The sequence below is a fragment of the Macrosteles quadrilineatus genome, unplaced genomic scaffold, assembly GCF_028750875.1.
Source record: "Macrosteles quadrilineatus isolate MER2022 unplaced genomic scaffold, UCM_ALF_1.0 Scaffold_9__3_contigs__length_116548681, whole genome shotgun sequence".
NCBI classification, from domain to species: Eukaryota; Metazoa; Arthropoda; class Insecta; order Hemiptera; family Cicadellidae; genus Macrosteles; species Macrosteles quadrilineatus.
Genome location: NW_026542602.1, coordinates 50,795,611 through 50,807,730, shown reverse-complemented (window position 1 = coordinate 50,807,730; position 12,120 = coordinate 50,795,611). Strand labels below are relative to the sequence as shown.

Genomic DNA, 12,120 nt, shown 5'->3' with positions numbered 1-12,120 from the left:
GTGCTACACAATAGGATACCGTATAAATTAAAATACCAGTTTTTTTTAATCGTGTCCTCTCCCATAACTGCAATAAGCATTTATACTTATATGCCAACCCCGTACGAAGGACGGGTACTCTGCTAGTAACACAATAATACAAATACAGTATACTAATACAATAATACTGTAGGTTTCCGTAGTCTGTGGCCACAGGTTCGTCTGAACTGTCAATCAATTCTGAGAAATTCACAGTTGTAAATTCTTACTAGTCTTTTTCTAAGTTCACGTCGCACTCGCAATTAGTTCACATATTTTATCTAGGAAAGCAGGTATGCCCTAAGTCATAGCATTTGTAGGTTAAGTATAATAATAACAAACATGCTTATCGTAGGTTTGTAGGCATACTTGTTCAAGAATATGCCGTGGTAGGTTTTGTTTAAAAATTTTATTTTTTAATCCTTGTCTAATGACGATATTGATTTGTATTTGTGGGAAAATGTTAATTTATTTGTCAAGGGCATGAGCGGCCCTCTAGTCTATGTATGTTACATGAAGCACAACATGAAAAGGAATAAATTAAAGGAAGGTAAAAAACGGATCAGTTGCTGAAGGTCTAAATCTCGGAAGGTCTAATCAGACCTTCGACACACATTTTGCAGTTTGTACTTGATGCTGAGGATCCCATGAGTCCTGTACAAAATTAAAAAAATGTTTCATTCAAACTACAAGTTTATTACTTTTCCGAGAACCAGCCTTTATCAGGACTTCCGCTCCCACGCTAGTTGGCAACATCAACTGTGCTATATGAAAACAATAAATCTTGAGTAAATATACTGTAATGTTGAATTTTGAGGTTGTGGTGTTCCTTCGTAAACACATTCAATTATAATCTAGGAATATGTAAATTTATTGTTATACGTTAACTTTATTGATATTCGATTCGCTACAGTACTATTAAAACCTATAACATTTTCAATTCATGTGCGTTGTATTTTTGAGTTGGGGAAACAAAAGAACCCTGTGTACAACTTATTTATATGACATTCTCATTGGTTGCAATTTAATAAGTGGTGTAGCAAAACACAAACACAAAATTTATTGAAATAAAATTAAGTCAATGTTAAGTGAATACTATTAATAAACATATTTGCGACATAAGAACATTTAATTGAAGCCTAAAAAACAGTTCGAAAAAGGCATTCTATTCTTTATACTAGTAAAAATTAAAATGAGGGTATAAAAAATAGTTTTCAAAGATCATGTTGATCAATGTACATTCATCTAGTCTTGAAAAAATAAGTATTTAAAAGCTTACTCCAAACATAATGAAGTTTATCGGTTGTTAACAAAATGTCATCATTTTTCAAACCATGTAAATCTTATAGTTTTCCAACTGTTGCCTTGTTTATTTTTTCTTTTTATGTTTTTTTTTTAGCGAATTTCCCATATAGGGAATAAGCTATTACCGTAGTACTCATGGTAAGACCTGGACCCGAGACCGATCTAATTTTTCATTTTGAGGTCCCTAGAGGCCAAAAACACAATCCGTTCAAATTCATATATATATATATATATATATATATGTGTGTGTCCGTTAGCGCGATAACTCGAGCAAAAATGATCCGATTTTGATGAAATTTGGTACAAACGTGTAAACCTACGTTTATTCGAACGAGTTCGCGATCCAGCATAATCGGACCATGGGAACGGGGGATTATGAGGGGTTTTATGGGGTAAAAATGGGTTTTTCCCATTTTTGAACCTAAAAACAAAAAATTTTGCGATTTCTTTCTAAAACGTTTTGTAGAGCTTAAAAACAGAAATAATTTAGTATATTGAAGCGCTGTTGTATGCCTAACGGTCACGGAGAAAATTCAAAAATAGTGTAATTAAAAATTCCCATGTTATTCTTATGGAGAAAATGAAAATTGTTGTAGTTTACTTGTTTATGGGTGTATATTGATAAAATTTGGCCAATTTATTTATTTCATCCTAGATACTATTGATGTATGGTCAAAAAACACTTTTTACCTTCCTCGTAGCAGCAAACCTAAGCACTTGTTAAATCTAATGTTATTTAAATAGGGAATATATGTCTTATTTATTGAAATATTTTAGTAAAAATGTAATCAGACAAGTTGAAATTCGCTTAGTCTGCAGGTTTGCTGCGGCGGGGGTATTTTTACTTTATGATGTTTCAATAAATGGTACAAATATTCATAGTATATATATTTCTGAACAAGAACATATACCCATGTATATATAACTAATAAACGTTCCATAAGCATTTTACACGAGAGAACACTGTTCGGCAAGTAGCCGGTCATCGTAACCGGTCATCATGAAGGAGCTTGGACGTCGTGCAACAGCGCTGAGCTATATTGGACGTCGTGCAACAGTCAAATATTTATTGGACGTCGTGGCACTTGGACGTCGTGCAACTGGCAGCGACTTTGGATGTCGTGCAAATGTTACTTTTTTACAATCCTATAGTGCGCTGTTTCACGACGTCCAAGTGCCACGACGTCCAAAGCTTGTAGAAAGACTATATTTTTGGCAGTTACTGTACTTTTGGACGTCGTGGCACTTGGACGTCGTGCAACAACTCAAAAATTATGTTTTGGACGTCGTGGCACTGAATAAATATTATTGGACGTCGTGGCACTTGGACGTCGTGCAATGCATCCGTTATAAGCATAATGTTTACACCGAAACCGACGTAAACTAATTTTTAGAGTCGCTAACTTCTTATCCAAGGTGAATAGACTGATAATAGATTATTTTTCTACGATATAAATGGATTCTCATTTATTTATCGCAACCAATCACAGACTATTAGTCTACTTTTGTTTTGTACTGTTAACGTTTTAGTTATTTCTTTGTTTACGGTTTGTACACGTGGTCTAAGAACATTTTACGAATTTTTAAACTCACAAGCCACTAATAATTATGAGTTATTAACAGTAAACGCATAATTTAACACATGTTGACTGCAAATTTGACAGCTATTACATAATTTGTCGTCATAAACAGTGTTTTTGGACAACATTATATCAAGTTCTATACTATATCAAAGTGTTTGATCGAAATTCCAGTTTTCGTTCATTTCCGGTTCCTGTTTCATTATAAACTACATCTACAAATTACAAGCTGTAACTTTTAATCAATTTCCATTATACAGAGTGTCCCGGAACTCTCTACCAATATTTTAGAGCATTGCTCGTGGGTTATTTTAGAAACGTAACTAAATATTATATTTAAACTGACCGGAAGTTCTTAGTTACTCACACGGCCGCCATTTTGTGTTTTTCTGTTATTAATTTTTTTCTAAAGAATGGTTAAAGATACGAAATGGAAACTTTGCACAAACATTTATGACAGCTAGACAAAGCTACCAAAAAATTATGACGATTTTTCAAATTCATAAAACAAAATGGCGGTCATTTAAAATTTTTGTCAAATCAATGGGTTTTAAGTTATTTAAGAAAAAAAATTTTAAATGGTCGCCATTTTGTTTTATGAATTTGAAAAATCGTCATAATTTTTTTTGTAATTTTGTCTACTTGTCATAAATGTTTGTGCAAAGTTTCCATTTCGTATGTTTAACCATTCTTTAGAAAAAAAATAATAACTGAAAAAAACAAAATGGCGGCTGTGTGAGTAACTAAGGACTTCCGGACACTTTAAATATGATATTTAGGTACGTTTCTTAGCCAGGATCAATGCCCTAAAATATTGGTAGAGAGTTCCGGGACACCCTGTATATTGATTATTGGGTGATCAGCTGATTTACTAATAATATGTTGATAAACAGCTGATTGAAAACTTCACTTCATTCTACATCTGTTACATAGTTTACAGCCACTTTAACAGCAATCTTTGTAGCTCCATCAACAAAATATGATACTTCTAATAGCCATTGAATTACATGAACCACAACCAATCCAAGAACATCAATTAACAGCTGACATTGCTCGGCAATGTTGTTTCGCTCCTTTATCCGTAGCAACAATCGATTGCCTGTAGGAAGTAGTTCCGGTTATGACAGTGTGTCGAACCAGTTCCCTGTTGCGTAATTAATTGACCAGTTCAACATTGTAGGTCATTGGGTGACCTTGACAACATTATCAACTTTATCAATGGTCATCTGACCTTGGGAAAGGGTGTGGAGGACTTAAGTCGACCACAGTATAGTAGAGAATATGTGATTTAATTTCCCATGATATACAATTTTGTTAAGTCTTCTGTGTAGAGACAAAATGCGGACGTCTTTATCTCGATTTTTAATAATGATTATTCCACAAAAACCCATAAACCATAAAAAATCTGAATTTTAGAAAAACGCCTCGATTGATTTTTAAAAGTTAGTATGGTAACTTATATCATAGATAAAACAGATTCCCTCAGTGAATTTCTCATGCTTATGGAATATATGAAGCCAATCTTTTCGTTATTTCTGTCCGGTGCACTAGTAAGGTCGTGTTTTGTTTACATTTTTATTATTGTTATTTCGGCTATTTAAAACCTATTTTAACCAAATAAAACAATCTGATCATAAACAATAACTCGTCCCTAGTTATATAACCAAACAGGAAAGCACAAATCATGAAATTAACCCTAAAATAATATTTACAAAAATTTCGTCGACACTAGCAACAAGTGTCAACGGACATGAACTAGACACGAAAACGAGCTTCAACATTTACAATGGGATGAGAAGTCTCTTTGTGTTGGTTAGTTTATGCTTAATATCCTTTAAAAACTCTAAACTAGAAATTACAACCCCCAATTGTATACAAAATACGGGTCAAAATTTATTGCAACTTTTGTGATTTCTCCAAAAATATCATCGCTACTCCTACCGCCCACCAGATAAGGGTTGTTAAGGCAACGGGAGAAAGTATGTGTCAGATTGCTGGATTGGTTTATGTATTGGGTTGTACCACAATTGTAAATGTATACGAAACATATTTTATCCACTCGTACCTATTGACCACTAAGGTTTTATGAAAGCAGTCAGCCTACAATATGCGCTGTAAGTGGTCATTAGTAAACCTCCAGCTGGTCCAACGCAACCTTGCGATCAGCTGTTTAGATACATTACGTAACTCGAGGTAGTTGCCTTGGTGAACCAATACGATTAGGCTACCACTCAACAGGTATTAGGCTTACCTTTCCATTATGTACTTGTAAACATTACATTTTGCAAAACTGTTGACATGTTTATGTTTACAAATAGCGTGTTTCAACTGAAGCTCTGATAATATATTTCCTGACAATTTTAGAATTGTATTTATAAAGTAAGAGTTGTATTTATAAATATGACAAGGCGTAGAAATTGAACGAGTTCGAAATGACCGTTCTTTCTGGTAGCTATTGTTGCACATTCCCTGCCTATGAGTAAACAAAAACAAAAACTTTGCGGTTACGTTAAAATGCACATGATTTGTGAATTTGTGTACTAAAATTATCTTTAACGAATTAAACGATTGTCTTCGAGCCATCGATCTCTATTATTACTACAGAAGTAATAATAGAGATCGATGCTTCGAGTTAGTGGCCAATACACCAATTTAATTACACTCCACTGTTGAATAAATTGTCACAAAGAGGATATCGGTTTAGTATAGTAATACGTTTTATGAGAAAATATGATCCCACTTAGTTTTACACGTTAGAAAAATACAGTGCTTTATTTTACTAAACAAAATCTGTTGGGAGTTTTAATATAATTTACAAGGTGTGTCATAAGCAATAAGCAAAACTCCAGGATGGGGGACTATGGGTCAAAATACAAGAGAAACATAAGAATGATATTTTTCCAGAGATTCGTCGTTAACCAAAAATATAAACAGATCATAATTTGATTTTCACAAAACATTTTTATCATTGAGTTGTTCTAACCGATCTTTCATAAAACTTAGTAAGTTATGCAGGAACCTAACCCTAACCTAACCAAAATAAGCAAAAAATGGGCGATTAAAAATTTCAAAAAACTGTTGTTTTGCATTTCAAATCTCCTAGGCTTAACAACTATACAAAGATGTAAAATAAGTCAAAATGAGTAGGTAGCATCCATCGAACTATATAGGTAAGTTGTTTTATATACTTCGATGGTAGCACCCACCAACCACCCTTATTATACATCAAAAAATTAAAATAGGCCTATATTGTTTTATTAGCTTTGCAAGACATGATTAACTACTGGACAGGATGCCAATTATTCCTCGAAGCCTCTAATTTTCCCATACAAAAAAACCAGTTTCGACTTCCCATTTTACGTAACACGTGTGGTTCGCAGTCCACCGTTCCCTTCAGCAAGGTTGGTACAAGGAACGGGGGACAGGGAGTGGTAGTTTGAGGGCAAGGTTGAGCTGGACAATGTCGTTTGGTTTCCTCAATTATTTACTTTTGCAAATGACGCCATTTCAAACACTTCTAACGTTTGGTCCTTAACTATTGGCGGAGTTGGCAGTTTGAATCTTGCCTTGATTATCAAGGCAATTAAAATAATATCAAGGCTTGATATTGAGATATTATTTTTTTGTTAACTTGTTAATGTTAATACCACAATGTAAGTAAGGGATGTAAAGTTAAGAGATTTGTTTTATAGCAAAGCGGTACAAAATAACTAGAAATTAATGACAAAATTCAAATTATAAAATCACTAATCAGAATTATAGCATTTTTTGTTAGAAATTTGAATAAGAAAATAGAAAATACTATTGTACAAAATAAAAAATCTGATAAAGTAACCTATTAAACAATAACAATGAATAAAGGGCTAAATCATGCATATATTTTTGGGCATTCCGTAAGTTTAGTCAGATAAATAAGCAGTGACATTTTTTTGGAAAAATATAACAATTCACAGCGTAAATTTTGAGAAATATTTCTCCAAATTAGGACTTCATTGTTTGGTAACATTGTTATTGAAACTACAAAAATTGACCTAAAGGCTATGTGTCATTTTGTTTATAAAGTTTCCAAACATCTCCAAAACATGTTTGTTAACAATTCAGAGACAATTAGAAAACATTTATAAGAAACTACAGTAGATGCTTTGTTTATACAGTACTTCACAATTTGACAAGAAAAGAAACCCAGTTAATAGGAAAATCTAATCCACAATGAACAATGGGAAAGAATACTAAATACAACTTTGGACCTAGGTCAATAATTGTCATTCATGAATTATATAAGGTACAAGACAAAATAAATCTAGAGCTTTATCAAGAGTAAGCGTAAATTGAGAGAATTTAATTATTTTGTCGCCGATTACTAATAAGTGTTTGCATTCATGTTGAACAAAGAAATACATAGTCAGAAAATACCTTTACCAAACCTGTATGAAATGAAAAAAAGTTTAATGAGATAATTAATTTAATTCTAAGAGAAAAAATAAAGGGGATTCACACAAAATGAAGATCAAAAAATCAAATTAAAGACTGTCTGAGTTATCAGCAACACTGACCTTACAAAGGTTGTGTTGATGTGAACTGCAATTAGATGTTATTTAGAAGTTGAATCACATTTTGTGAAATTACTAAACAAATATTCACATTCATCACATTATCAACTCAAAGCTGTCAGGGTAGGTCTACAAAGGTCGATAATGTAAAAAATGTTTATTTTTTTGTAAAAATTTCATCTTGAGGCTTAATTGTGAAAGACACCAACATAACAGTGAACTGTATTGTTTGAAAGGCACAAGTCAAAGTCACATACACATGCTATAAGAAAGGCGTTAAACAAATGTATTTAGCCGCAGGAACAAAATTCCTCTATGGATTATTGATCGTTCACAGCCTTCTATGAGAAGCAAAATCCTTAAAACACATAGCTAAACAAGTTTCTACTTTTAACTTGTGCATTTTAGTTACTCGTAGACTTAGACAACAATTACACTGATTCTAACAAAACTCGAGATATTTTGGGGTTCCCAGGTGTTAGGCTATATCAAAATTTTGTCACTAACCTATCAAGGTTTGTTCCCTAAATTTCAGTTAGATCAAGTTATTCAGGTTATACTGATAACGGTGAGTAACTGATAACCTATTCAACTATTTCAAATCTTATTTTTCTTCTTATGAAACAGTTTTCAAATGTAAATAAAGCAAATCTTACGAATTCCTCATCAAAAATTCCATCCGATTACGAGATATTTTACAATTGTGATAAAACACATCTTTCCCACCACACTAGAATAAAAACATTGATTTGTGCAATTATCTGTCGCCCACTCCCAAGCCTACGCTTCTTAGTAGCCAACAGTACTTTTATACGATAACACATTTTACACGTAGGTTACAGCACCTACCTCAGATGATTTTATTTTTAAGAAATTAAATTTTAAACTGTATAGTCTTAAAAAATCAATAGCAATGACGTATCTTGAAATAACTGCCACATACTTTACTAGCCTCCTGAATGCCTTATTGACCAATAACAACAAACAATTTTATACAACAACACCACAATATCCTTGAGCCGGTTATATTCTGCTACTGTTAAACAAAGCGTAAAGAGGATGGTATGTATACAAGTTAAATCAATATTCGTGTTTTAAAGTGTTTTAAGTTTAAAACTAATAAATGATGTAATTAACGATCCCGACTCTTGTCTTGATAACTTACAAGGTAGCTTCAATAGGTTACATTCATTCCTTTATTCACTTGTTTTTCATCAGTCTTTGCCTAAAAGTACAATAGGATGACTTAGACCTTGTAGTAATTTAGTTAGTTCCAAAAGGTAAGGTTTGGATGTTTAAAAGGTGTACAACCTGAGATATCCTCAGTCTGTGTTTTGTCACATGAAAAGTGCGTCCAATGTAATAATATACGAGAATGAACGTTAAGCTACAAACATTCTCTGTCAAGTAAATCTCCAAAGCAAGCATTGCACAGACAAAATGTTCCTCATTATGGGGTCAAAGGGAGTTCTAAGACCCTACATTTTTCCCCAAGGTTTCTAACTTAGGCTACATACAGTACACTATGTTCAAAAAAAGAATTGATGAGGATTAAATGGGAAGTGTAGCATGAGAGCGATTCAAAACATTTTATTTAAATAATGTTTTAATAGGCCTAAGTAATGCTATGAAAACGTCAAATATAACAAACTTTACAGTGTCAGATCCAGCGAAATGTATTGCAGGACGCTTAACTTGACAGAGCTGCAAACGTATCCATTAAGCAAGAAATGTTACATGTCATAAATTAAGGCTAGTTAAATTTGGCTCCATATACCGTAACTTACCGATATTAGCTCCAATGCAAATTTTGTTCTTTTAAGTAATCGCTCCAAATAATTTTAACTCCAATTGGCTAAGTTAGACCTATTACCTTAGAATGAATGCTAGCTATTAGTATTACAATTGGATACCTAAGCTAGAATAAGCCTAGTCCAATAAAAAGTATAGCCTATTCCTCCACCTATTTATAACATTGATGTAGCAGGGTTTCATTCATCGCAGCTGCATTCAATGAAGAAGAAAGTCCAACGTACACTCATAAAACTAAGTTAGGTGTAGGCCTACCCTATAGGTTTAAACGGTTATAACTTACAAGCCGGTCCAATTATGTTTTCTTAATTTCTTGTAGGTTCCGCAGAACATACAGGCCCACATTGTTCATTAAATATGAAGGTAGCCTAGGTACTGCATATTCCTACAATTGGAGCAATGAGAATTAAACGTGATCTGAGTTGTACATAAGAATCTGAGCTTTAGGACTCCCATTAAAGTTTTCTTTCTTTTTTTACTTGTCTAAATTTTTTCAATGATCTTACCAATAGGCCTAGGCAAAGTTAATGTATAAAGTTTTCTGCATACAATTTTGAAAAATGCTAGGCCTAGTGGTATGGATAGCAATACTTTTCAACAAAAAGCAAGGGAAAATCTTTTGAAAAAAAGTTTAAATCACAATAGGTAGCTTGGTAGTAGCCTGAGGATAGTCCACCCCAGTGAATTTTGATTCACCCTACATAAAAAGTACTAAATTAGAAAATAATATAAATATCATAAAAAGGCCAAAAATATAAGGACAAATCCAGTTACTGTGGTTTCAGTATTATCAGTGCAATCAGCCTTATCAGTATCAGTTCAAACTGCGGGAAGGCGGCATAGGCAAATGCTTTCAATTAATTTGCAAATAATATCCAAATATTTAAGTTACAAATTCGCGGTTAGAATTGCCGGTCAAACAAGAGGGACCTTGAAAAACCAAATTTAGAAGTCTACTAGCGGGCCTACGTGACTTTCGCATGCCGCCCAATGGTGGGTTGAAAATAGACAGTGAATTAAATAAATAAATAGAAATAACATCCACTTACCCCAAGCATTAGATGAAACGGCACTCGCAAATAAAACTGCTATGAGAAATAAACGTCCTGTTTTCATTTTGTAAAAGTTTAATTCATCTAATCATTAAAAACACACTCGTTCAAGTACTTTCACGCACCGACACCGACCAACACGGCACGACTCAACAGCTGAAATGAATGATTTTCTTGTTTCGACTTTGCCGCAACGCAAGTGATTGGGGCATGCGCTCAGGTTGGTCTTGCGGGACACAGAGGGAAACACGATTTCGTGTCGTGGCCAACCTGTGAAATGCTGTCTGCTCTGCACTGAGCAATAAACATTGTCTTCCAATTTTAGGGTTAGGATTGCTTATAGACAGACTACTTTTATGAGGTAGGCTATTATAAAATTGTTTTTGTGTACAACTTAATTGTTTGTACTCTTGATAGAAATGCCAGAGTACAAAGTGCAAGTTGTAACCCTTTCTTTTTGAAAACGGTTCTCATTAACAATTTCCTAAAAAAAAATTTGACAGTGTACCCGTACTGAATAATATGTTATTTAACTTACAATTCATGCAAATAATAATATGTAATTCGTTTCAATGTATGGCATGTCGGTAAAAACGTATAAAAAGACAAATATTTCTACAAAAGGTCTACTTGAATACGAAGATTTGTTTACCACCTTATAACGTACAGACATTTTAAATAACAATTGTGAAAACAACTCCAATCGATACTCTCAATAAATAACAACTATTATTTACAATTAGATAATCCCGAAGAAGGAAGTTGAACAGAACTCATTTCGGAAAATAAAAACGTCTATAATAGCGGCTTCTCCACGAATGTAAACAACGGCGGCCATTTTGTGTTTACACACACGCCGTCGCCGTCAGATGAGAGCACTGCAGACGCTCACACCAACAGCTGGTTCTATTTTTTCGTCCAGATTCCTGTCTGCTAGCGCGCCATAGTCAAACTTTCAAACGCTATTTCAGGAGTTTGTGAATTCCTAAATTACAAAAAAACTTGTATTTGATGTTTGATGATTTCTTTTGCATATTGTGTGTGTGCATATTGATTACTATTTTTAGATATATATATGCTCTGAGTAAATGTAGATTATTTTAGGTTTTCTGTATCAGACAGTTACGGGTAAATTGTAGATACATGATCCGAAACCCCATAGATTTCATATGTAGGCTAAAATGTGCATATAATACTAATCGTTATTATTGTTTCTCTAAGATATGGAATTTGATACTAACAAAATTTAAGCACTACACTAATAATTGTAAACTGTGTTGGCCGTTGAAATTAATAAATAAATATTTCAATTAATTATCAATTAATCATTGAGATGGGGATGCCACCTAGTGTATATTAGTGTGCAGTGTAGTATTTTAACCCAAATATGAGTGAAGGATGAGTGTAGAATGGTGTGAGATGACCTGTGTAGTTTGCCTTTGTTACTGACTAAGATCAGCGGTAAAAAATAAATGTGTAGCCCTCCAGTGCCAGCCGATATATAAGATCAAGTTCAGGATGTCCGTAATTTCATAATATAAAGATGGATATCAGCTTATCTTAGCTGATGTATGACCACAGAGCCCGTACAGTATATATAAAAAAACCAATATTGCTGTGATTAAGCCATGAACTTCAACTTTGCGTAAAAAAGATACGTGACGTCGTCGTTTAATAATGCAAGCAGCAATAGCACCTGTCATGCTTGGTATGATAATTGCTTGATCAAATGCCGGTTGAACATGACGTGTGAAGGTGTGAATACGAATGAATTTCATTTTTGTAAAAATCAATGTACCGTAT

The 12,120-nt window shown here is 33.5% G+C and overlaps 1 protein-coding gene across 1 annotated transcript in view; it reads right to left on the bottom strand.

The window, feature by feature from the left end:
- LOC129002649 (protein cueball) overlaps positions 1-10,470 on the bottom strand; it is a 43,797-nt gene extending 33,327 nt beyond the window's left edge. The window contains exon 1 of the mRNA XM_054430621.1: positions 10,315-10,470. Coding sequence (XP_054286596.1) covers positions 10,315-10,381 — 67 coding nt within the window. The 5' untranslated portion in view covers positions 10,382-10,470. The remainder of the gene's footprint in view (positions 1-10,314) is intronic.
- Positions 10,471-12,120: the final 1,650 nt, after the last annotated feature.